General features: G+C 45.8%; 1 protein-coding gene across 1 annotated transcript in view; it reads left to right on the top strand.

The window, feature by feature from the left end:
• Positions 1-27,028, top strand: part of ryr2a (ryanodine receptor 2a (cardiac)) — a gene marked incomplete at its 3' end in the record, with an annotated part of 473,963 nt that overhangs the window by 168,041 nt on the left and 278,894 nt on the right. The window contains 5 exon segments of the mRNA XM_029748619.1: positions 1,653-1,749; positions 8,281-8,355; positions 17,421-17,577; positions 19,642-19,806; positions 25,287-25,408. Of these exon segments, the coding sequence (XP_029604479.1) occupies positions 1,653-1,749; positions 8,281-8,355; positions 17,421-17,577; positions 19,642-19,806; positions 25,287-25,408 (616 nt within the window).

The raw sequence follows: 27,028 nt of genomic DNA, 5'->3' as shown, positions 1-27,028 counted from the left end.
GGGTCATATAAACAGACATGATGCTGCTGTAAAAGCTAATGGGGGTCATATAAACAAACATGATGTTACTGTAAAAGCTAATGGGGGACATATAAACAAACATGATGTTACTGTAAAAGCTAATGGGGGTCATATAAACAGACATGATGGTGCTGTAAAAGCTAATGGGGTCATATAAACAGACATGATGTTACTGTAAAAGCTAATGGGGTCATATAAACAGACATGATGTTACTGTAAAAGCTAATGGGGGTCATATAAACAAACATGATGCTACTGTAAAAGCTAATGGGGGTCATATAAACAAACATGATGTTACTGTAAAAGCTAATGGGGGTCATATAAACAGACATGATGTTACTGTAAAAGCTAATGGGGTCATATAAATAGACATGATGTTACTGTAAAAGCTAATGGGGGTCATATAAACAAACATGATGCTACTGTAAAAGCTAATGGGGGTCATATAAACAAACATGATGTTACTGTAAAAGCTAATGGGGTCATATAAACAAACATGATGTTACTGTAAAAGCTAATGGGGTCATATAAACAAACATGATGTTACTGTAAAAGCTAATGGGGTCATATAAACAAACATGATGCTACTGTAAAAGCTAATGGGGTCATATAAACAAACATGATGCTACTGTAAAAGCTAATGGGGGTCATATAAACAAACATGATGCTACTGTAAAAGCTAATGGGGGTCATATAAACAGACATGATGCTGCTGTAAAAGCTAATGGAGGTCATATAAACAAACATGATGCTACTGTAAAAGCTAATGGGGGTCATATAAACAAACATGATGTTACTGTAAAAGCTAATGGGGGTCATATAAACAAACATGATGTTACTGTAAAAGCTAATGGGGGTCATATAAACAAACATGATGCTACTGTAAAAGCTAATGGAGGTCATATAAACAAACATGATGTTACTGTAAAAGCTAATGGGGGTCATATAAACAAACATGATGCTACTGTAAAAGCTAATGGAGGTCATATAAACAAACATGATGTTACTGTAAAAGCTAATGGGGGTCATATAAACAAACATGATGCTACTGTAAAAGCTAATGGGGGTCATATAAACAAACATGATGCTACTGTAAAAGCTAATGGGGGTCATATAAACAAACATGATGCTACTGTAAAAGCTAATGGGGTCATATAAACGAACATGATGTTACTGTAAAAGCTAATGGGGGTCATATAAACAATGAACTGACAAGAGGGTTGACATCCTCCCTCCAGCTGATGATTCATACAACGGCTTTAGCAGTGAAATACAATGTCATCAAATTTGATTTATTTATAAAGCCCTTCTTCTTACATCATACTGATATCTCAAAGTGCTGTACAGAAACCCAGCCTAAAACCCCCAAACAGCAAGCAATGCAGGTGTAGAAGCACGGTGGCTAGGAAGAACTCCCTAGAAAGGCGGCAACCACGGAAAACCTCCCTAGAAAGGCAGAATGTTATGTTTGGTCCAGAGACATGCTAACCTCTCCTCTCTCCCCCTGCAGGGTTCCTCTCTCCCCCTGCAGGGTTCCTCTCTCCCCCTGCAGGGTTCCTCTCTCCCCCTGCAGGGTTCCTCTCTCCCCCTGCAGGGTTCCTCTCTAATGCCTCTCCTCTCTCCCCCTGCAGGGTTCATGATCGGCGGGGACGTGCTGAGGCTGCTCCATGGTCACATGGATGAATGTCTGACGGTGCCGTCGGGGGAACATGGGGAGGAGCAGCGCAGGTCCGTGTCTGACTGGGGGATTTCCCTCATCTATGATGACAGATGCTAGGGGGGGGGGGGATTTCCCTCATCTATGATGACAGACGCTAGGGGGGGGGGGGATTTCCCTCATCTATGATGACAGACGCTAGGGGGGGGGGGGATTTCCCTCATCTATGATGACAGACGCTAGGGGGGGGGGAGATTTCCCTCATCTATGATGACAGACGCTAGGGGGGGGGGGATTTCCCTCATCTATGATGACAGACGCTAGGGGGGGGGGGGGTTTCCCTCATCTATGATGACAGACACTAGGGGGGGAGGGGATTTCCCTCATCTATGATGACAGACGCTAGGGGGGGGGATTTCCCTCATCTATGATGACAGACGCTGGGGGGGGGGGGATTTCCCTCATCTATGATGACAGACGCTAGGGGGGGGGGGGGATTTCCCTCATCTATGATGACAGACGCTAGGGGGGGGGGGATTTCCCTCATCTATGATGACAGACGCTAGGGGGGGGGGGGGGGATTTCCCTCATCTATGATGACAGACGCTAGGGGGGGGGGGCTTCCCCTCATCTATGATGACAGACGCTAGGGGGGGGGGGGGATTTCCCTCATCTATGATGACAGACGCTAGGGGGGGGGGGATTTCCCTCATCTATGATGACAGACGCTAGGGGGGGGGGGATTTCCCTCATCTATGATGACAGACGCTAGGGGGGGGGATTTCCCTCATCTATGATGACAGACGCTAGGGGGGGGGGATTTCCCTCATCTATGATGACAGACGCTAGGGGGGGGGGGATTTCCCTCATCTATGATGACAGATGCTAGGGGGGGATTTCCCTCATCTATGATGACAGACACTAGGGGGGGGGGATTTCCCTCATCTATGATGACAGACGCTAGGGGGGGGGGGGATTTCCCTCATCTATGATGACAGATGCTAGGGGGGGATTTCCCTCATCTATGATGACAGACGCTAGGGGGGGACTGTCAGGACTGTCAGTGTGGTCAGTGTGGTCAGGACTGTCAGTGTGGTCAGGACTGTGGTCAGGACAGTCAGTGTGGTCAGGACTGTGGTCAGGACAGTCAGTGTGGTCAGGACTGTGGTCAGGACAGTCAGTGTGGTCAGGACTGTGGTCAGGACTGTCAGTGTGGTCAGGACTGTCAGTGTGGTCAGGACTGTCAGTGTGGTCAGTGTGGTCAAGGCTGTCAGTGTGGTCAGGACTGTCAGTGTGGTCAGGACTGTCAGTGTGGTCAGTGTGGTCAGGACTGTCTGTGGTCAGGGCTGTCAGTGTGGTCAGGACTGTCAGTGTGGTCAGGACTGTCAGTGTGGTCAGAGCTGTCAGTGTGGTCAGGACAGTCAGTGTGGTCAGGACTGTCAGTGTGGTCAGGACTGTCAGTGTTGTCAGTGTGGTCAGGACTGTCAGTGTGGTCAGGACTGTCAGTGTGGTCAGGACAGTCAGTGTGGTCAGGACTGTCAGTGTGGTCAGGACAGTCAGTGTGGTCAAGGCTGTCAGTGTGGTCAGTGTGGTCAGTGTGGTCAGGACTGTCAGTGTGGTCAGGACTGTCAGTGTGGTCAGTGTGGTCAGGACTGTCAGTGTGGTCAGGACAGTCAGTGTGGTCGGGACTGTCAGTGTGGTCAGTGTGGTCAGGACTGTCAGGACTGTCAGTGTGGTCAGGACTGTCAGTGTGGTCAGGACTGTGGTCAGGACTGTGGTCAGGACTGTCAGTGTGGTCAGGACAGTCAGTGTGGTCAGGACTGTCAGTGTGGTCAGGCCTGTCAGTGTGGTCAGTACAGTCAGTGTGGTCAGGCCTGTCAGTGTGGTCAGGACTGTCAGGACTGTCAGTGTGGTCAGTGTGGTCAGGACTGTCAGTGTGGTCAGGACAGTCAGTGTGGTCAGGACTGTCAGTGTGGTCAAGGCTCTCAGTGTGGTCAGGACTGTCAGTGTGGTCAGGGCTGTCATTGTGGTCAGGGCTGTCAGTGTCGTCAGGACAGTCAGTGTGGTCAAGGCTGTCAGTGTGGTCAGGACTGTCAGTGTGGTCAGGACTGTCAGTAAAGCAGCAGTGTAAACATCGTTGATCCTCTGGTGTTTGATAGGACGTCAATGCAGCAGAGCATGCTGGGATGAAGGGCTCTACGAGAGCTGCTCTCACACAGAGAAATAAAAGTCGGCTTTTACCCAAAGTGCGATGTTTGTAAGCAGTGTGTGTTTGTGTGTGTGTGTGTGTGTGTGTGTGTGTGTGTGTGTGTGTGTGTGTGCGTCCTCCTTGGATGTAGCAGTGTGTGGGCTTACCTTCAAAGTAGGGCATCCACTGTTCTGCTTCAAAGAAGAGAAGAGAGTACGTGGTTCTACTCTGGAGGGAGGGAGGGAGGGGGAGAGAGAGAGAGGGAGGGAGATGGAAAGAGGGAGATGGAAAGAGGGATGGATGGAGGGAGGAAGAGAGAGAGGAAGATGGAAGGCAGGGAGGGATTGAGAAGAAGTGGGATGGAGGGAGGGAGGGAGAAAGGGAGGGAGAAAGGGAAAGAGAGAGGGAGAGGTAGGTAGGGAGGGAGAGATATGTAAAGAGGGATGGATGGAGGGTGGGAGAGGTAGGGATTGAGAGGTAGGTCAGGGAGGGAGAGATGGAAAGAGGGATTGAGCAGAAGTGGGAGGGAGGGAGGGAGTTGGAAAGAGGGATGGCTGGAGGGAGGGAGGGATGGAGGGAGGGAGGGGTAGGGAGGGAGGGAGGGAGAGGTAGGAAGGGAAAGAGAGAGATGGATGAATGGAGGGAGGGAGAGAGAGGTAGGAAGGGAAAGAGAGAGATGGATGAATGGAGGGAGGGAGAGAGAGGTAGGAAGGGAAAGAGAGAGATGGATGAATGGAGGGAGGGAGAGATGCCTGGCTATTCTTTAAAAGTGCCTTCCTCACCATCTTAAATAAGCATGCCCCACTCAAAAAATGTAGAACTAGGAATAGATATAGTCCTTGGTTCACTCCAGACCTGACTGCCCTTGACCAGCACAAAAACATCCTGTGGCGTTCTGCATTAGCATCGAATAGCCCCCGTGATATGCAACTTTTCAGGGATGTTAGGAACAAATATACACAGGCAGTTAGAAAAGCTAAGGCTAGCTTTTTCAAACAGAAATTTGCATCCTGCAGTACTAACTCAAAAAAGTTCTGGGACACTGTAAAGTCCATGGAGAACAAGAGCACCTCCTCCCAGCTGCCCACTGCTCTGAGGATAGGAAACACTGTCACCGATAAATCCACTATAATTGAGAATTTCAATAAGCATTTCTCTACGGCTGGCCATGCTTTCCACCTGGCTACCCCAACCCCGGTCAACTGCCCGGCACCCTCCACAGCAACCCGCCAAAGCCCCCACCATTTCTCCTTCACCCAAATCCAGATAGCTGATGTTCTGAAAGAGCTGCAAAATCTGGACCTATACAAATCAGCCGGGCTAGACAATCTGGACCCTCTCTTTCTAAAATTATCTGCCGAAACTGTTGCAACCCCTATTACTAGCCTGTTCAACCTCTCTTTTGAATCGTCTGAGATTCCCAAATATTGTAAAGCAGCTGCGGTCATCCCCCTCTTCAAAGGGGGGGACACTCTAGACCCAAACTGCTACAGACCTATATCTATCCTACCCTGTCTTTCTAAGGTCTTCGAAAGCCAAGTTAACAAACAGATTACCGACGATTTCGAATCCCACCGTACCTTCTCCGCTATGCAATCTGGTTTCAGAGCTGGTCATGGGTGCACCTCAGCCACACTCAAGGTCCTAAATGACATCATAACCGCCATCGATAAGAGACATTACTGTGCAGCCGTATTCATTGACCTGGCCAAGGCTTTCCACTCTGTCAATCACCACATTCTTATTGGCAGACTCAACAGCCTCGGTTTCTCAAATGACTGCCTCGCCTGGTTAACCAACTACTTCTCTGATAGAGTTCAGTGTGTCAAATCGGAGGGCCTGTTGTCCGGACCTCTGGCAGTCTCTATGGGTGTGCCACAGGGTTCAATTCCCGGGCCGACTCTCTTCTCTGTATACATCAATGATGTCGCTCTTGCTGCTGGTGAGTCTCTGATCCACCTCTACGCAGACGACACCATTCTGTATACATCTGGCCCTTCTTTGGACACTGTGTTAACTAACCTCCAGACGAGCTTCAATGCCATACAACTCTCCTTCCGTGGCCTCCAACTGCTCTTAAATACAAGTAAAACTAAATGCATGCTCTTCAACCGATCGCTGCCTGCACCTGCCCGCCCGCCCAGCATCACTACTCTGGACGATACTGACTTAGAATATGTGGACAACTACAAATACCTGGGTGTCTGGTTAGACTGTAAACTCTCCTTCCAGACTCACATTAAGCATCTCCAATCCAAAATCAAATCTAGAATTGGCTTACTATTTCGCAACAAAGCATCCTTCACTCATGCTGCCAAACATACCCCTCGTAAAACTGACCATCCTACCGATCCTCGACTTTGGCGATGTAATTTACAAAATAGCCTCCAATACCCTACTCAGCAAACTGGATGCAGTCTATCACAGTGCCATCCGTTTTGTCACCAAAGCCCCATACACTACCCACCACTGCGACCTGTACGCTCTCGTTGGTTGGCCCTCGCTTCATACTCGTCGCCAAACCCACTGGCTCCAGGTCATCTGCAAGATCCTGCTAGGTAAAGCCCCGCCTTATCTCAGCTCACTGGTCACCATAGCAGCACCCACCTGTAGCACGCGCTCCAGCAGGTATATCTCACTGGTCACCCCTAAAGCCAACTCCTCCTTTGGTCGTCTCTCCTTCCAGTTCTCAGCTGCCAACGACTGGAACGAACTGCAAAAATCACTGAAGTTGGAAACACTTATCTCCCTCACCAGCTTTAAGCACCAGCTGTCAGAGCAGCTCACAGATCACTGCACCTGTACATAGCCCTTCTGTAAACAACCCATCTATCTACCTACCTCATCCCCATACTGTATTTATTTATTTATCTTGCTCCTTTGCACCCCAGTATCTCTACTTGCACATTCATCTTCTGCACATCTACCATTCCAGTGTTTAATTGCTATATTGTAATTACTTCGCCACCATGGCCTATTTATTGCCTTACCTCTCTTATCCTACCTCATTTGCACACACTGTATATAGACTTTTTGTTTTCTTTTGTTCTACTGTATTATTGACTGTATGTTTGTTTATTCCATGTGTAACTCTGTGTTGTTGTATGTGTCAAATTGCTTTGCTTTATCTTGGCCAGGTCGCAGTTGCAAATGAGAACTTGTTCTCAACTAGCCTAAAGGTGAAATAAAAATACATGAGAGAGAGAGAGAGAGAGAGAGAGAGAGAGAGAGAGAGAGAGAGAGAGAGAGAGAGAGAGAGAGAGAGAGAGAGAGAGAGAGAGAGAGAGAGAGAGAGAGAGAGAGAGAGAGAGAGAGAGAGAGAGAGACTGCCTACCTACTCTTGACAGAATGAGTTCAGCCTGAAATATACATTTCCTCCAGAACGTTAGGATCATCTCAGTTTCTATCCACTGGTCTAGATACTGCCCTCTCTATCCACTGGTCTAGATACTGCCCTCACTATCCACTGGTCTAGATACTGCCCTCACTATCCACTGGTCTAGATACTGCCCTCACTATCCACTGGTCTAGATACTGCCCTCACTATCCACTGGTCTAGATACTGCCCTCACTATCCACTGGTCTAGATACTGCCCTCACTATCCACTGGTCTAGATACTGCCCTCACTATCCACTGGTCTAGATACTGCCCTCACTATCCACTGGTCTAGATACTGCCCTCACTATCCACTGGTCTAGATACTGCCCTCACTATCCACTGGTCTAGATACTGCCCTCACTATCCACTGCTGCAGGTCTAGATACTGCCCTCACTATCCACTGGTCTAGATACTGCCCTCACTATCCACTGGTCTAGATACTGCCCTCACTATCCACTGGTCTAGATACTGCCCTCACTATCCACTGGTCTAGATACTGCCCTCACTATCCACTGGTCTAGATACTGCCCTCACTATCCACTGGTCTAGATACTGCCCTCACTATCCACTGGTCTAGATACTGCCTTCACTATCCACTGCTGCAGGTCTAGATACTGCCCTCACTATCCACTGGTGTAGATACTGCCCTCACTATCCACTGGTCTAGATACTGCCCTCACTATCCACTGGTGTAGATACTGCCCTCACTATCCACTGCTGCAGGTCTAGATACTGCCCTCACTATCCACTGCTGCAGGTCTAGATACTGCCCTCACTATCCACTGAGAAACACATCAGCAGAACATGGAAGGATGTGAAATAATTTCCCCATAGATGTTCCTGTTGATATTCCTCCGTACCGAGGTGAAGTGTTTACATTGTGAATATGTGCTTTATGAGGACATCGGCATCAGGCTCTTATTTCTCAGGGATACAGACCAGTGTAATGGTCTGGTCTGTGGTGGAAGCATGACTGATGACTTCCACCCACCACCACCACCACCCCTCCACTCACTTCTCCTTTCTTCCCCCAGGACGGTGCACTACGAGGGGGGAGCTGTGTCCATCCATGCCCGCTCCCTCTGGAGGCTGGAGACGCTACGAGTGGCGTAAGTTCAACTACCTGACACGTCTCATCTCACCTCCGTATGTCAGCGCCAATCTGTTACCACTAGACTCTATAGACTATAACGGTTCAGGGCCAGACTCTATAGACTATAACGGTTCAGGGCCAGACTCAGACTATAACGGTTCAGGGCCAGACTCTATAGACTATAACGGTTCAGGGCCAGACTCAGACTATAACGGTTCAGGGCCAGACTCAGACTATAACGTTTCAGGGCCAGACTCAGACTATAACGGTTCAGGGCCAGACTCAGACTATAAACGGTTCAGGGCCAGACTCAGACTATAACGGTTCAGGGCCAGACTCAGACTATAACGGTTCAGGGCCAGACTCAGACTATAACGGTTCAGGGCCAGACTCAGACTATAACGGTTCAGGGCCAGACTCAGACTATAACGGTTCAGGGCCAGACTCAGACTATAACGGTTCAGGGCCAGACTCAGACTATAACGGTTCAGGGCCAGACTCAGACTATAACGGTTCAGGGCCAGACTCAGACTATAACGGTTCAGGGCCAGACTCAGACTATAACGGTTCAGGGCCAGACTCAGACTATAACGGTTCAGGGCCAGACTCAGATGCAGACACGGGGGGGGGGGGGGGGGGGGGGGGGGGGGTAGGAGTCTGATATTTATTAGTTCCAAAAAAAAGGGAGCAGGGAAGAGAATGGTCGTGGACAAGCAAAAAGATCAAAACCAGATCAGAGTCCAGGAGGTACAGACTGGTCAGGCAGGCAGGCTCGAGGTCGAGGGCAGGCAGACTGGTCAGGCAGGCAGGCTCGAGGTTGAGGGCAGGCAGACTGGTCAGGCAGGCAGGCTCGAGGTCGAGGGCAGGCAGACTGGTCAGGCAGGCTCGAGGTCGAGGGCAGGCAGACTGGTCAGTCAGGCTCGAGGTCGAGGGCAGGCAGACTGCTCAGGCAGGCTCGAGGTCGAGGGCAGGCAGACTGGTCAGGCAGGCTCGAGGTCGAGGGCAGGCAGACTGGTCAGGCAGGCTCGAGGTCAGGACAGGCAGACTGGTCAGGCAGGTGGGTACGGAGTCCAGAAAACAGGCAAGGGTCAAAACCGGGAGGACTAGCAAAAGAGAGAATAGCAAAAGCAGGAGCACGGACAAACATGCTGGTTGACTTGAAACAGACAAGATGAACTGGTACAGAGAGACAGGAAACACAGGGATAAATACACTGGTACAGAGAGACAGGAAACACAGGAATAAATACACTGGTACAGAGAGACAGGAAACACAGGGATAAGTACACTGGTACAGAGAGACGGAAACACAGGGATAAATACACTGGCACAGAGAGACAGGAAACACAGGGAGAAATACACTGGTACAGAGAGACAGGAAACACATGGATAAATACACGGGAAAATAAGTGACACCTGGAGGGGGTGGAGACAATCACAAGGACAGGTGAAACAGATCAGGGCGTGACAATAGACACTGTAATATTATCACTCTATAGACACTGTAATATTATCACTCTTTAGAGACTGTATCACTCTACAGACACTGTAATATTAACACTCTATAGACACTGTAATATTATCACTGTATTGACACTGTAATATTAACACTGTAATAGTATCACTCTATAGACACTGTAATATTAACACTCTATAGACACTGTAATATTAACACTGTAATTATATCATTCTACAGACACTGTAATATTAACACTGTAATATTAACACTCTATAGACACTGTAATATTATCACTCTATAGACACTGTAATATTAACACTCTATAGACACCATAATATTAGCACTGTAATATTATCACTCTATAGACACTTTAATATTAACACTCTATAGACACTGTAATATTAACACTGTAATATTATCACTCTATAGACACTGTAATAGCATCACTCTAGAGACACTTTAATATTAACACTCTATAGACACTGTAATATTATCACTCTATAGACACTGTAATATTATCACTCTATAGACACTGTAATATTATCACTCTAGAGACACTGTAATAGCATCACTCTATAGACACTTTAATATTAACACTCTATAGACACTGTAATATTATCACTCTATTGACACTGTAATATTAACACTGTAATATTATCACTCTATAGACACTGTAATATTATCACTCTAGAGACACTGTAATATTATCACTCTATAGACACTTTAATATTAACACTCTATAGACACTGTAATATTAACACTGTAATATTATCACTCTAGAGACACTGTAATAGCATCACTCTATAGACACTTTAATATTAACACTCTATAGACACTGTAATATTAACACTGTAATATTATCACACTATAGACACTATAATATTAACACTGTAATATTATCACTCTATAGAGAGTGTACCATTAACACTCTGCCCCCCCAGCAGTGTAGATCAGGGTGATGTCACCGCATGGTATTGACTCCTTTAACACCCTGTTTCCTGACCTGGGGTTGTAAGTGTGACGGTGTTAATAATAGACCTCCCAGTAACACTGTCTCCGTCAGCGGGGCCCACTGCCAACGTGGTGTACACTGTCTCTGTCAGACCCAGGTCTGTGGAGAGAAGAAGAGCCCTCCTCCCATCCAGGGTCATATACACACAGACTGTTTGCGGTTGAAGTGTCTAATTACAAACAGCATGGTAGTAGTCCCCCGATAACACAGACATAGATTTCTCTCCTTGTTTTGTATCAGGGCTTATTGGATATACTGTAGGGTTCATGGTTTCTGATGAGGACAAGGTTTGGGGTTGAATATAAATACTCTGCCCTCTGTAGCCTGTTGTGTTGTGTTGTGTTCTGTTCTGTCAGACAGACGGTTTGGGGTTACAGTTAGTACTGTATGTCTACAGGACAGTATAGAAATAGGTTTGGGGTTACAGTTAGTACTGTATGTCTACAGGACAGTATAGAAATAGGTTTGGGGTTATAGATAGTACTGTATGTCTACAGGACAGTATAGAAAAAGGTTTGGGGTTATAGATAGTACTGTATGTCTACAGGACAGTATAGAAATAGGTTTGGGGTTATAGATAGTACTGTATGTCTACAGGACAGTATAGAAATAGGTTTGGGGTTATAGATAGTACTGTATGTCTACAGGACAGTATAGAAATTGGTTTGGGGTTATAGATAGTACTGTATGTCTACAGGACAGTATAGAAATAGGTTTGGGGTTATAGATAGTACTGTATGTCTACAGGACAGTATAGAAATAGGTTTGGGGTTATATATAGTACTGTACGTCTACAGGACAGTATATAAATAGGTTTGGGGTTATAGATAGTACTGTAGGTCTACAGGACAGTATAGAAATAGGTTTGGGGTTATAGATAGTACTGTACGTCTACAGGACAGGACAGTATAGAAATAGGTTTGGGGCTATAGATAGTACTGTAGGTCTACAGGACAGTATAGAAATAGGTTTGGGGTTATAGATAGTACTGTACGTCTACAGGACAGTATATAAATAGGTTTGGGGTTATAGATAGTACTGTACGTCTACAGGACAGGACAGTATAGAAATAGGTTTGGGGCTATAGATAGTACTGTAGGTCTACAGGACAGTATAGAAATAGGTTTGGGGTTATAGATAGTACTGTATGTCTACAGGACAGTATAGAAATAGGTTTGGGGTTATAGATAGTACTGTACGTCTTCAGAACAGTATAGAAATAGGTTTGGGGTTATAGATAGTACTGTACGTCTACAGAACAGTATAGAAATATATTTGGGGTTATAGATAGTACTGTACGTCTACAGGACAGGACAGTATAGAAATATATTTTGGGTTATAGATAGTACTGTACATCTACAGGACACTATAGAAATAGGTTTGGGGTTATAGATAGTACTGTACGTCTACAGAACAGTATAGAAATAGGTTTGGGGTTATAGATAGTACTGTACATCTACAGGACAGTATAGAAATAGGTTTGGGGTTATAGATAGTACTGTATGTCTACAGGACAGTATAGAAATAGGTTTGGGGTTATAGATAGTACTGTACGTCTACAGAACAGTATAGAAAAATGGGTTGGGGTTATAGACAGTACTGTACGTCTACAGAACAGTATAGAAATAGGTTTGGTGTTATAGATAGTACTGTACGTCTACAGGACAGTATAGAAATAGGTTTGGGGTTATAGATAGTACTGTACGTCTACAGAACAGTATAGAAATATATTTGGGGTTATAGATAGTACTGTACGTCTACAGGACAGGACAGTATAGAAATATATTTTGGGTTATAGATAGTACTGTACATCTACAGGACACTATAGAAATAGGTTTGGGGTTATAGATAGTACTGTACGTCTACAGAACAGTATAGAAATATATTTGGGGTTATAGATAGTACTGTACGTCTACAGGACAGGACAGTATAGAAATATATTTTGGGTTATAGATAGTACTGTACATCTACAGGACACTATAGAAATAGGTTTGGGGTTATAGATAGTACTGTACGTCTACAGAACAGTATAGAAATAGGTTTGGGGTTATAGATAGTACTGTACATCTACAGCACAGTATAGAAATAGGTTTGGGGTTATAGATAGTACTGTATGTCTACAGGACAGTATAGAAATATGTTTGGGGTTATAGATAGTACTATACGTCTACAGAACAGTATAGAAATAGGTTTGGGGTTATAGACAGTACTGTACGTCTACAGAACAGTATAGAAATAGGTTTGGTGTTATAGATAGTACTGTACGTCTACAGGACAGTATAGAAATAGGTTTGGGGTTATAGATAGTACTGTACGTCTACAGAACAGTATAGAAATATATTTGGGGTTATAGATAGTACTGTACGTCTACAGGACAGGACAGTATAGAAATATATTTGGGGTTATAGATAGTACTGTACATCTACAGGACACTATAGAAATAGGTTTGGGGTTATAGATAGTACTGTACGTCTACAGAACAGTATATAAATGGGTTTGGGGTTATAGATAGTACTGTACATCTACAGGACACTATAGAAATATGTTTGGGGTTATAGATAGTACTGTACGTCTACAGGACAGTATAGAAATATGTTTGGGGTTATAGATAGTACTGTACGTCTACAGAACAATATAGAAATAGGTTTGGGGTTATAGATAGTACTGTACGTCTACAGAACAGTATAGAAATAGGTTTGGTGTTATAGATAGTACTGTACATCTACAGGACAGTATAGAAATAGGTTTGGGGTTATAAATAGTACTGTACGTCTACAGAACAGTATAGAAATAGGTTTGGGGTTATAGATAGTACTGTACGTCTACAGGACAGTATAGAAATATGTTTGGGGTTATAGATAGTACTGTACGTCTACAGAACAGTATAGAAATAGGTTTGGGGTTATAGATAGTACTGTACGTCTACAGGACAGTATAGAAATAGGTTTAGGGTTATAGATAGTACTGTACGACTACAGGACAGGACATTATAGAAATAGGTTTGGGGTTATAGATAGTACTGTACGTCTACAGAACAGTATAGAAATAGGTTTGGGGTTATAGATAGTACTGTACGTCTACAGGACAGGACAGTATAGAAATAGGTTTGGGGTTATAGATAGTACTGTACGTCTACAGGACAGTATAGAAATAGGTTTGGTGTTATAGATAGTACTGTACGACTACAGGACAGGACATTATAGAAATAGGTTTGGGGTTATAGATAGTACTGTACGACTACAGGACAGTATAGAAATAGGTTTGGGGTTATAGATAGTACTGTACGTCTACAGGACAGTATAGAAATAGGTTTGGGGTTATAGATAGTACTGTACGACTACAGGACAGGACATTATAGAAATAGGTTTGGGGTTATAGATAGTACTGTACGACTACAGGACAGTATAGAAATAGGTTTGGGGTTATAGATAGTACTGTACGTCTACAGGACAGTATAGAAATAGGTTTGTGGTTATAGATAGTACTGTACATCTACAGAACAGTATAGAAATAGGTTTGGGGTTATAGATAGTACTGTACGTCTACAGGACAGTATAGAAATAGGTTTAGGGTTATAGATAGTACTGTACGACTACAGGACAGGACATTATAGAAATAGGTTTGGGGTTATAGATAGTACTGTACGTCTACAGAACAGTATAGAAATAGGTTTGGGGTTATAGATAGTACTGTACGTCTACAGGACAGGACAGTATAGAAATAGGTTTGGGGTTATAGATAGTACTGTACGTCTACAGGACAGTATAGAAATAGGTTTGGGGTTATAGATAGTACTGTACGACTACAGGACAGGACATTATAGAAATAGGTTTGGGGTTATAGATAGTACTGTACGACTACAGGACAGTATAGAAATAGGTTTGGGGTTATAGATAGTACTGTACGTCTACAGGACAGTATAGAAATAGGTTTGGGGTTATAGATAGTACTGTACGACTACAGGACAGGACATTATAGAAATAGGTTTGGGGTTATAGATAGTACTGTACGACTACAGGACAGTATAGAAATAGGTTTGGGGTTATAGATAGTACTGTACGTCTACAGGACAGTATAGAAATAGGTTTGTGGTTATAGATAGTACTGTACATCTACAGGACAGTATAGAAATAGGTTTGGGGTTATAGATAGTACTGTACGTCTACAGGACAGTATAGAAATAGGTTTGGGGTTATAGATAGTACTGTACGTCTACAGGACAGTATAGAAATATGTTTGGGGTTATAGATAGTACTGTACGTCTACAGGACAGGACAGTATAGAAATAGGTTTGGGGTTATAGATAGTACTGTACGTCTACAGGACAGTATATAAATAGGTTTGGGGTTATAGATAGTACTGTACGTCTACAGGACAGTATAGAAATAGGTTTGGGGTTATAGATAGTACTGTACGTCTACAGGACAGTATAGAAATATGTTTGGGGTTATAGATAGTACTGTACGTCTACAGGACAGTATAGAAATAGGTTTGGGGTTATAGATAGTACTGTTTCACTTTATATAAAGTAGGTTAACAAGGACAACTTTCATTGTTCCAGATCCCCCACTTCTTTTCTTTTAAACTCCAGCATTGTGTAACGCTATGAACCAGGAAGCAAGTACAGGGAGTGAATTTAATAAATAAGGGAACATGGAACAAAACAAGAAACACCAGTAGCGTACAGACACAGAAACACCAGTAGCGTACAGACACAGAAACACCAGTAGCGTACAGACACAGAAACACCAGTAGCGTACAGACACAGAAACACCAGTAGCGTACAGACACAGAAACACCAGTAGCGTACAGACACAGAAACACCAGTAGCGTACAGACACAGAAACACCAGTAGCGTACAGACACAGAAACACCAGTAGCGTACAGACACAGAAACACCAGTAGCGTACAGACACAGAAACACCAGTAGCGTACAGACACAGAAACACCAGTAGCGTACAGACACACAAACACCAGTAGCGTACGGACACAGAAACACCAGTAGCGTACGGACACAGAAACACCAGTAGCGTACAGACACACAAACACCAGTAGCGTACAGACACAGAAACACCAGTAGCGTACAGACACAGAAACACCAGTAGCATACAGACACACAAACACCAGTAGCGTACAGACACAGAAACACCAGTAGCGTACAGACACAGAAACACCAGTAGCGTACAGACACAGAAACACCAGTAGCGTACAGACACAGAAACACCAGTAGCGTACAGACACAGAAACACCAGTAGCGTACAGACACAGAAACACCAGTAGCGTACAGACACAGAAACACCAGTAGCGTACAGACACAGAAACACCAGTAGCGTACAGACACAGAACCCAGTAGTACAGACACAGAACACCAGTAGCGTACAGACACAGAAACACCAGTAGCGTACAGACACAGAAACACCAGTAGCGTACAGACACAGAAACACCAGTAGCGTACAGACACAGAAACACCAGTAGCGTACAGACACAGAAACACCAGTAGCGTACAGACACAGAAACACCAGTAGCGTACAGACACAGAAACACCAGTAGCGTACAGACACAGAAACACCAGTAGCGTACAGACACAGAAACACCAGTAGCGTACAGACACAGAAACACCAGTAGCGTACAGACACAGAAACACCAGTAGCGTACAGACACAGAAACACCAGTAGCGTACAGACACAGAAACACCAGTAGCGTACAGACACAGAAACGCAGGGGGAGTAGACGTGACTCATCGCCTTTTAGTTAAATGTGGTTTTAATGTTGACATGTTGGCAGGATTCAGTCTTTTAGTTAAATGTGGTTTTAATGTTGACATGTTGGCAGGATTCAGTCTTTTAGTTAAATGTGGTTTTAATGTTAACATGTTGGCAGGATTCAGTCTTTTAGTTAAATGTGGTTTTAATGTTGACATGTTGGCAGGATTCAGTCTTTTAGTTAAATGTGATTTTAATGTTAACATGTTGGCAGGATTCAGTCTTTTAGTTAAATGTGGTTTTAATGTTAACATGTTGGCAGGATTCAGTCTTTTAGTTAAATGTGGCTTTAATGTTAACATGTTGGCAGGATTCAGTCTTTTAGTTAAATGTGGTTTTAATGTTAACATGTCTGGAGGATTCACGGCTGTTTACTGTGTTATTAGCTAAAATAAAGAAATGTTTTCTTATCAGACTAGTCACTACGTCTAGTCCAGAATGTCCCGAACTCTGTCCTGGGGACCACAAGGGATGTCGCAGCACTAGTCAGCTGATTCAAATAACCAGCTCATCATCGAGCCTCGATTAGGACCCAGGACCGAGTTTGGGAAACGATGCTCTAGTACTAGTCAGTATCACACCCACTGGGGGCCAGATCTTCAGAGGTGTCTCCTCTCTCACTGTCTCCTCTCTGTCTCTCTGTCTCTTCTCTCTGTCTCTCTGTCTCTCTCTGTCTCTTTCTCTGTCTCTATCTCTCTCTGTCTCTCTGTCTCTGTCTCTCTTCTCTCTTTCTCTGTCTCTTCTCTCTTTGTCTCTTCTCTCTGTCTCTCTGTTTCTTCTCTCTTCTCTCTTTCGCTGTCTCTTCTCTCTCTTTGTCTCCGTCTCTTCTCTCTCTCTGTCTCTCTGTAGGTGGAGCGGCAGCCACACCCGCTGGGGTCAACCCTTCCGTCTCCGTCATGTGACCACGGGGAAGTACCTCAGTATCATGGAGGATAAGGGCCTGCTGCTGATGGACAAGGAGAAGGCTGACGTCAAGTCTACTGCTTTCTGCTTCCGCCCCTCCAAGGTACACTTCAGCCTGGCTCTGCCATGCACACACACACACACACACACACACACACACACACACACACACACACACACACACACACACACACACACACACACACACACACACACACACACACTACCCCTTACAGTAACAGTATACTGTTGATCTGCACAGAGGAGTCTTCAGCAACATGCCTCCTGCACTAGTGAGATGTTGGGTGATGGAGGCTGGAGTCTCTTGTAATGAGATGTTGGGTGATGGAGGCTGGGGTCTCTTGTAATGAGATGTTGGGTGATGGAGGCTGGAGTCTCTTGTAATGAGATGTTGGGTGATGGAGGCTGGAGTCTCTTGTAATGAGATGTTGGGTGATGGAGGCTGGAGTCTCTTGTAATGAGATGTTTGGTGATGGAGGCTGGAGTGTCTTGTAATGAGATGTTGGGTGATGGAGGCTGGAGTCTCTTGTAATGAGATGTTTGGTGATGGAGGCTGGAGTCTCTTGTAATGAGATGTTGGGTGATGGAGGCTGGAGTCTCTTGTAATGAGATGTTGGGTGATGGAGGCTGGAGTCTCTTGTAATGAGATGTTGGGTGATGGAGGCTGGAGTCTCTTGTAATGAGATGTTGGGTGATGGAGGCTGGAGTCTCTTGTAATGAGATGTTGGGTGATGGAGGCTGGAGTCTCTTGTAATGAGATGTTGGGTGATGGAGGCTGGAGTCTCTTGTAATGAGATGTTTGGTGATGGAGGCTGGAGTCTCTTGTAATGAGATGTTGGGTGATGGAGGCTGGAGTCTCTTGTAATGAGATGTTGGGTGATGAGGCTGGAGTCTCTTGTAATGAGATGTTGGGTGATGGGGGCTGGGGTCTCTTGTAATGAGATGTTGGGTGATGGAGGCTGGAGTCTCTTGTAATGAGATGTTGGGTGGATGGAGGCTGGAGTCCTCTTGTAATGAGATGTTGGGTGATGGAGGCCTGGAGTCTTGTAATGAGATGTTGGGTGATGGAGGCTGGAGTCCTCTTGTAATGAGAGTGTTGGGTGATGGAGGCTGGAGTCCTCTTGTAATGAGATGTTGGGGTGATGGAGGCTGGAGTCTCTTGTAATGAGATGTTGGTTGATGGAGGCTGGAGTCTCTTGTAATGAGATGTTGGGTGATGGAGGCTGGAGTCTCTTGTAATGAGATGTTGGGTGATGGAGGCTGGAGTCTCTTGTAATGAGATGTTGGGTGATGGAGGCTGGAGTCTCTTGTAATGAGATGTTGGGTGATGGAGGCTGGAGTCTCTTGTAATGAGATGTTTGGTGATGGAGGCTGGGGGTTGTGGTTATATAGAAACAGATTGCTGTTCTCTAATGGTTCCTACAGCTCTCTGCGTCCAGCTGTCCTCTAATGGTTCCTACAGCTCTCTGCGTCCAGCTGTCCTCTAATGGTTCCTACAGCTCTCTGCATCTAGCTGTCCTCTCGTGGTTCCTACAGCTCTCTGCGTCTCTAATGCCACCCTATTCCTTGTATAGTGAACGACACGACTAGGGTCCAATTGGGACTCAACCCTCTCCTGCCCCTCTCTTCTCTCTCAGGGATGAGGAGTGCTGAGGTTGCATTTCTTCAACCAACGACGTGTCAAAGTGTGTGACATTGTGTCTGTATTTATTTCAGAGCGCTATACCTCATAATCCTTGGTCAAAAACCATTGGGGAATATTCAGAGAGACAGTGACACAGGTTGGGAGGGAGGGAGGGAGAGAGAGAGAGAGAGAGAGAGAGAGAGAGAGGGAGGGGAGGGGGGGAGGGGGAGAGGGAGAGAGAGAGAGAGAGAGAGAGAGAGAGAGAGAGAGAGAGAGAGAGAGAGAGAGAGAGAGAGAGAGAGAGAGAGAGAGAGAGAGAGAGAGAGAGAGAGAGAGAGAGAGTAGGGGGTCAGAGCAGGGCTCATTCTACACTACAGCCTGTTAATAATGAATATATCACAGCTAATACATTGCAGGCACTAAGTTGTCCTTCATACCCTAACTAACTACAAACCCCTTGTCCCTTGTTTTTATTATAAATGATGTTCATTAGTCATCTGTCTCGTCTGCTTCCTTCTCCAGGAAAAGCTGGACTCGGTGCCAAAGAAGGAAGTGGATGGCATGGGTGTTCCTGACATCAAGTACGGGGACTCAGTGTGTTATATCCAACACGTGGACACCTGTCTGTGGCTCACGTACCAGGCCGTGGACGCTAAGTCTGCACGCATGGGCGGCGTGCAGAGAAAGGTACATCACTGTCTAAAACACTCATCTCCTTCTGTCTGCTAGTCTAACCATCGCCACAATAGCCTGGTTGAAGATTAGCTGTATGTGAAGTGATATCTGGGGTCTTCCCTCTGTGTCTCAGTTGGTAGAGCATGGTGTTTGCAACGCCAGGGTTGTGGGTTCGATTCCCACGGGGGACCAGTACAAAAAAGCAACAAAAAAATGCATGAAATGAAATGTATAGAAATGTATGTATTCACTACTGTAAGTCGCTCTGGATAAGAGCGTCTGCTAAATGACTAAAAAATGTAAATGTTAAAATGGGTAGTCTCACCATTGTGATCTCAGCATTCTGTCTGGTTTATCCACATAAATTAACATACTGTACTGTGTATTCGGGAAAGTATTCAGTCATTAATCAGTCATTAATTCTACTGAAAGTATTCAGTCATTAATTCTACTGAAAGTATTCAGTCATTAATTCTACTGAAAGTATTCAGTCATTAATTCTACTGAAAGTATTCAGTCATTAATCAGTCATTAATTCTACTGAAAGTATTCAGTCATTAATTCTACTGAAAGTATTCAGTCATTAATTCTACTGAAAGTATTCAGTCATTAATCAGTCATTAATTCTACTGAAAGTATTCAGTCATTAATTCTACTGAAAGTATTCAGTCATTAATTCTACTGAAAGTATTCAGTCATTAATCAGTCATTAATTCTACTGAAAGTATTCAGTCATTAATTCTACTGAAAGTATTCAGTCATTAATTCTACTGAAAGTATTCAGTCATTAATCAGTCATTAATTCTACTGAAAGTATTCAGTCATTAATTCTACTGAAAGTATTCAGTCATTAATCAGTCATTAATTCTAATGAAAGTATTCAGTAGATGAATTAGGAACATTTTAAATGTTTAATCCATTTGAGAATAAGTCTGTAACGTAAACAACATGTGGGAAAAGGACTGCAGTGGATATCAACCTGCAGCACCAGAGGTTCACCGCTCTCATCAGAAGACGTCTCTCACTAAGACGCAGCCTGGTCCCCAGGAGAAGTTATCTAGAGAGGATACTGTAGGACCCAGCCTGGTCTCCAGGAGAGGTTCACCGCTCTCATCAGAAGACGTCTCTCACTAAGACACGGCCTGGTCTCCAGGAGAGGTTCACCACTCTCATCAGAAGACGTCTCTCACTAAGACACAGCCTGGTCCCCAGGAGAGGTTCACCGCTCTCATCAGAAGACGTCTCTCACTAAGACACAGCCTGGTCCCCAGGAGAGGTTCACCACTCTCATCAGAAGACGTCTCTCACTAAGACACGGCCTGGTCTCCAGGAGAGGTTCACCGCTCTCATCAGAAGACGTCTCTCACTAAGACACGGCCTGGTCTCCAGGAGAGTTTCACCACTCTCATCAGAAGACGTCTCTCACTAAGACACAGCCTGGTCCCCAGGAGAGGTTCACCGCTCTCATCAGAAGACGTCTCTCACTAAGACACAGCCTGGTCTCCAGGAGAGGTTCACCGCTCTCATCAGAAGACGTCTCTCACTAAGACACAGCCTGGTCCCCAGGAGAGGTTCACCGCTCTCATCAGAAGACGTCTCTCACTAAGACACAGCCTGGTCTCCAGGAGAGGTTCACCACTCTCATCAGAAGACGTCTCTCACTAAGACGCGGCCTGGTCTCCAGGAGAGGTTCACCGCTCTCATCAGAAGACGTCTCTCACTAAGACACGGCCTGGTCTCCAGGAGAGGTTCACCGCTCTCATCAGAAGACGTCTCTCACTAAGACACGGCCTGGTCCCCAGGAGAGGTTCACCGCTCTCATCAGAAGACGTCTCTCACTAAGACACGGCCTGGTCCCCAGGAGAGGTTCACCGCTCTCATCAGAAGACGTCTCTCACTAAGACACGGCCTGGTCCCCAGGAGAGGTTCACCGCTCTCATCAGAAGACGTCTCTCACTAAGACACGGCCTGGTCCCCAGGAGAGGTTCACCGCTCTCATCAGAAGACGTCTCTCACTAAGACACGGCCTGGTCCCCAGGAGAGGTTCACCGCTCTCATCAGAAGACGTCTCTCACTAAGACACGGCCTGGTCCCCAGGAGAGGTTCACCGCTCTCATCAGAAGACGTCTCTCACTAAGACACGGCCTGGTCCCCAGGAGAGGTTCACCGCTCTCATCAGAAGACGTCTCTCACTAAGACACGGCCTGCCGTCCCAACTTGAACCCTATTAACGTCGGTGGACTTTATAGTGCACTACTTTTTACCGGGACTCATAGGGGCTCTGTTCAAAAGTAGTAAACTTCATAGGGAATACGTATAGGACCCTGCCTAGTCCCCAGTCAGTCAATCAATCAATCAATCAATCAATCAATCAATCAATCAATCAATCAATCAATCAATCAATCTAATGTATTTATAAAGCCCTTCTTACTTCAGCTGATATCTCAAAGTGCTGTACAGAAACTCAGCCTAAAACCCCAAACAGCAAGTAATGCAGGTGTAGAAGCACGGTGGCTGGGAAAAACTCCCTAGAAAGGCCAGAACCCTAGGAAGAAACCTAGAGAGGAACCAGGCTATGAGGGGTGGCTAGTCCTCTTCTGGCTGTGCCGGGTAGATACTATGTAGTCTATAGAGAGGATACTGTAGGACCCAGCCTGGTCTCCAGGAGAAGTTATCTAGAGAGGATACTGTAGGACCCAGCCTGGTCCCCAGGAGAAGTTATCTAGAGAGGATACTGTAGGACCCAGCCTGGTCCCCAGGAGAAGTTATCTAGAGAGGATACTGTAGGACCCAGCCTGGTCTCCAGGAGAAGTTATCTAGAGAGGATACTGTAGGACCCAGCCTGGTCTCCAGGAGAAGTTATCTAGAGAGGATACTGTAGGACCCAGCCTGGTCCCCAGGAGAAGTTATCTAGAGAGGATACTGTAGGACCCAGCCTGGTCCCCAGGAGAAGTTATCTAGAGAGGATACTGTAGGACCCAGCCTGGTCTCCAGGAGAAGTTATCTAGAGAGGATACTGTAGGACCCAGCCTGGTCCCCAGGAAAAGTTATCTAGAGAGGATACTGTAGGACCCAGCCTGGTCCCCAGGAGAAGTTATCTGGTCTCTGCTCAGCTCGTCTCCACGGTTTCCTCAGTCTGTCGACTGGCATGCCGGCGCCCAGCAGGATCAGTTATGACTCACGGAGTTTTATAAATGTCTTCCTAACGAGCTCTTCTCAATCAGCTCCAGGCCGTCTCGCTGGAATAAAACCATTAAGCTACGCTTATCATATAATTAAAGCCATTAGGTTAAGCTAACAGTGTCTGAAACACACTCATTCTGATGAATAAAACCATTAGCATTATGCTAAGCTAACAGTGTCAGAAACACAGTCATTCTGATGAATAAAACCATTTGCGTTATGCTAAGCTAACAGTGTCAGAAACACACTCATTCTGATGAATAAAACCATTAGCATTATGCTAAGCTAACAGTGTCAAAGAGCCAGTCGTTCTGTCTCCCTGTTTGCGGATGTGACATTTGTCATTCAGCAAGATGGGTTTTCAGTGAGGGACATGTTCTGATGAGAGAGGTTCAGTTTAACTTCTGAAGTTGTGTGAATTTATAGTGTGGTGTAATGATGTTTTGGATGTAGCCATTATGCTAAGCTAACAGTGTCAGAAACACACTCATTCTGATGAATAAAACCATTAGCATTATGCTAAGCTAACAGTGTCTGAAACACACTCATTCTGATGAATAAAACCATTAGCATTATGCTAAGCTAACAGTGTCAGAAACACTCCTTCTGATGAATAAAACTATTAGCATTATGCTAAGCGGACAGTGTCAGAAACACACTCATTCTGATGAATAAAACCATTAGCATTATGCTAAGCTAACTGTGTCAGAACAGAGAGCTCCTATTCTGTATTAGTATTTTAGTATTTTTATTAGCATCCCTCATTAGTTTCTGCTAAAGCAGCAAATAATCTTCCTGGGGTCCAAAACAAAACCCTTAAACGTGACATAATACGGAACATTACTAGACAAGTACATCACAAGGTCAGAACTACATGCATGTTAAATAACTTTACACACTTTCATACATTAATACCTTAATATATTAATCACGTGATTCATAGACGCTACTGAAAGCAAGTGCAACACACGGAAACCTAAATGAAAATGCAATTACAACGAGGTGCGTTGTAAATAGGCTGACACTATTCGCTAAATAGCAACCTCGTTTCTCTAAATTCCCCTGATGTGAATAAAGCCACCTTGTTTATCTAAATTCCCCTGATGTGAATATAGCCACCTTGTTTCTCTAAATTCCCCTGATGTGAATATAGCCACCTTGTTTCTCTAAATACCCCTGACGTGAATATAGCCACCTTGTTTCTCTAAATTCCCCTGACGTGAATATAGCCACCTTGTTTCTCTAAATTCCCCTGACGTGAATATAGCCACCTTGTTTCTCTAAATTCCCCTGATGTGAATATAGCCACCTTGTTTCTCTAAATTCCCCTGACGTGAATATAGCCACCTTGTTTCTACAGTTAGCACCCGTAATGGGTATCCTGGGGTAAAGTATATACTTCCTACAGTAACCACCTCCTATTGGGTTTCCTGGGGTAACATGTCATCTCTTCAACGATTAGGCCTTTTGTTACAGTTACCGACCCACTCGCTATGGGTTTCATTAGGTAAAATTCAACATTCATGAACATGAAATAACCAGGCCTTGAATCTTGAGCATTGTTACAGTCTATCGCCCATAAAGGGTTACAGTCTACCACCCATAAAGGGTTACAGTCTACCACCCATAAAGGGTTACAGTCTACCACCCATAAAGGGTTACAGTCTACCACCCATAAAGGGTTATCTAAGGTATTGTGTTTGGCTTTGGACCTGCTCATTAAATGAACAAGGTCCCTGTGAATCAGATGGTGTTGTTAGACCTCCTGTTCTGTCTCAATGCTAAGCTAACAGTGTCAGAAACCGCCCGTTCTGTCTCAATGCTAAGCTAACAGTGTCAGAAACCTCCCGTTCTGTCTCAATGTTAAGCTAACATTGTCAGAAACCTCCCGTTCTGTCTCAATGCTAAGCTAACAGTGTCAGAAAACCTCACGTTCTGTCTCAATGCTAAGCTAACAGTGTCAGAAACCTCCCGTTCTGTCTCAATGCTAAGCTAACAGTGTCAGAAAACCTCACGTTCTGTCTCAATGCTAAGCTAACAGTGTCAAAAACTCCCGTTATGTCTCAATGCTAAGCTAACATTGTCAGAAACCTCCTCTTCTGTCTCAATGCTAAGCTAACAGTGTCTAAGCTAACAGTGTCAGAAAACCTCCCGTTCTGTCTCAATGCTAAGCTAACAGTGTCTAAGCTAACAGTGTCAGAAAACCTCCCGTTCTGTCTCAATGCTAAGCTAACAGTGTCTAAGCTAACAGTGTCAGAAAACCTCCCGTTCTGTGTCTGCAGAACATGACAACAATGTGTCTGTTTCAGGCCATCATGCACCACGAGGGTCACATGGACGATGGGCTGACCCTGTCCCGCTCGCAGCACGAGGAGTCCCGCACCGCGCGGGTCATACGCAGTACTGTCTTCCTGTTCAACCGATTCATCAGGTGGGGATACACACTAAATGCACATTTATTTTATTTATTTAACCTTTATTTAACTAGGCAAGTCAGTTAAGAACACATTAATATTTACAATGACGGCCTACCGGGGAACAGTGGGGTTAACTGCCTTGTTCAGGGGGCAGACCGACAGATTTTTACCTTGTCAGCTCAGGGATTCGAACTTGCAACCTTTCGGTTACTACTCCAATACTTTTAACCACTAGGCTACCTGCCGCCCCTCCACTCTAACCACTAGGCTACCTGCCGCCCCTCCACTCTAACCACTAGACTACCTGCCGTCCCTCCACTCTAACCACTAGGCTACCTGCCACCCCTTCACTCTAACCACTAGGCTACCCTGCCGCCCCTCCACTCTAACCACTAGACTACCTGCCGCCCCTCCACTCTAACCACTAGGCTACCTGCCGCCCCTCCACTCTAACCACTAGGCTACCTGCCTCCCCTCCACTCTAACCACTAGGCTACCCTGCCGCCCCTCCACTCTAACCACTAGGCTACCTGCCTCCCCTCCACTCTAACCACTAGGCTACCTGCCGCCCCTCCACTCTAACCACTAGGCTACCTGCCGCCCCTCCACTCTAACCACTAGACTACCTGCCGTCCCTCCACTCTAACCACTAGGCTACCTGCCGTCCCTCCACTCTAACCACTAGGCTACCTGCCTCCCCTCCACTCTAACCACTAGGCTACCTGCCGCCCCTCCACTCTAACCACTAGGCTACCTGCCACCCCTTCACTCTAACCACTAGGCTACCCTGCCGCCCCTCCACTCTAACCACTAGACTACCTGCCGCCCCTCCACTCTAACCACTAGGCTACCTGCCGCCCCTCCACTCTAACCACTAGGCTACCTGCCTCCCCTCCACTCTAACCACTAGGCTACCCTGCCGCCCCTCCACTCTAACCACTAGGCTACCTGCCTCCCCTCCACTCTAACCACTAGGCTACCCTGCCTCCCCTCCACTCTAATCACTAGGCTACCTGCCACCTCTCCACTCTAACCACTAGGCTACCTTGCCGCCCCTCCACTCTAACCACTAGGCTACCTGCCTCCCCTCCACTCTAACCACTAGGCTACCTGCCTCCCCTCCACTCTAACCACTAGGCTACCCTGCCGCCCCTCCACTCTAACCACTAGGCTACCTGCCTCCCCTCCACTCTAACCACTAGGCTACCTGCCGCCCCTCCACTCTAACCACTAGGCTACCTGCCTCCCCCTCCACTCTAACCACTAGGCTACCTTCCGCCCCTCACTCTAACCACTAGGCTACCTGCCGCCCCTCCACTCTAACCACTAGGCTACCTGCCGCCCCTCCACTCTAACACTAGGCTAACCTGCCGCCCCTCCACTCTAACCACTAGGCTCCCTGCCGCCCCTCCACTCTAACCACTAGGCTACCTGCCTCCCCTCCACTCTAACCACTAGGCTACCTGCCTCCCCTCCACTCTAACCACTAGGCTACCTGCCTCCCCTCCACTCTAACCACTAGGCTACCCTGCCACCCCTCCACACTAACCACTTAGGCTACCTGCCTCCCCTCCACACTAACCACTAGGCTACCTGCCTCCCCTCCACTCTAACCACTAGGCTACCTGCCTCCC

Source organism: Salmo trutta, unplaced genomic scaffold, assembly GCF_901001165.1.
Source record: "Salmo trutta unplaced genomic scaffold, fSalTru1.1, whole genome shotgun sequence".
NCBI classification, from domain to species: Eukaryota; Metazoa; Chordata; class Actinopteri; order Salmoniformes; family Salmonidae; genus Salmo; species Salmo trutta.
The sequence above is the reverse complement of the archived record's forward strand: the minus strand, read 5'-3'. Positions and strand labels throughout refer to the sequence as shown.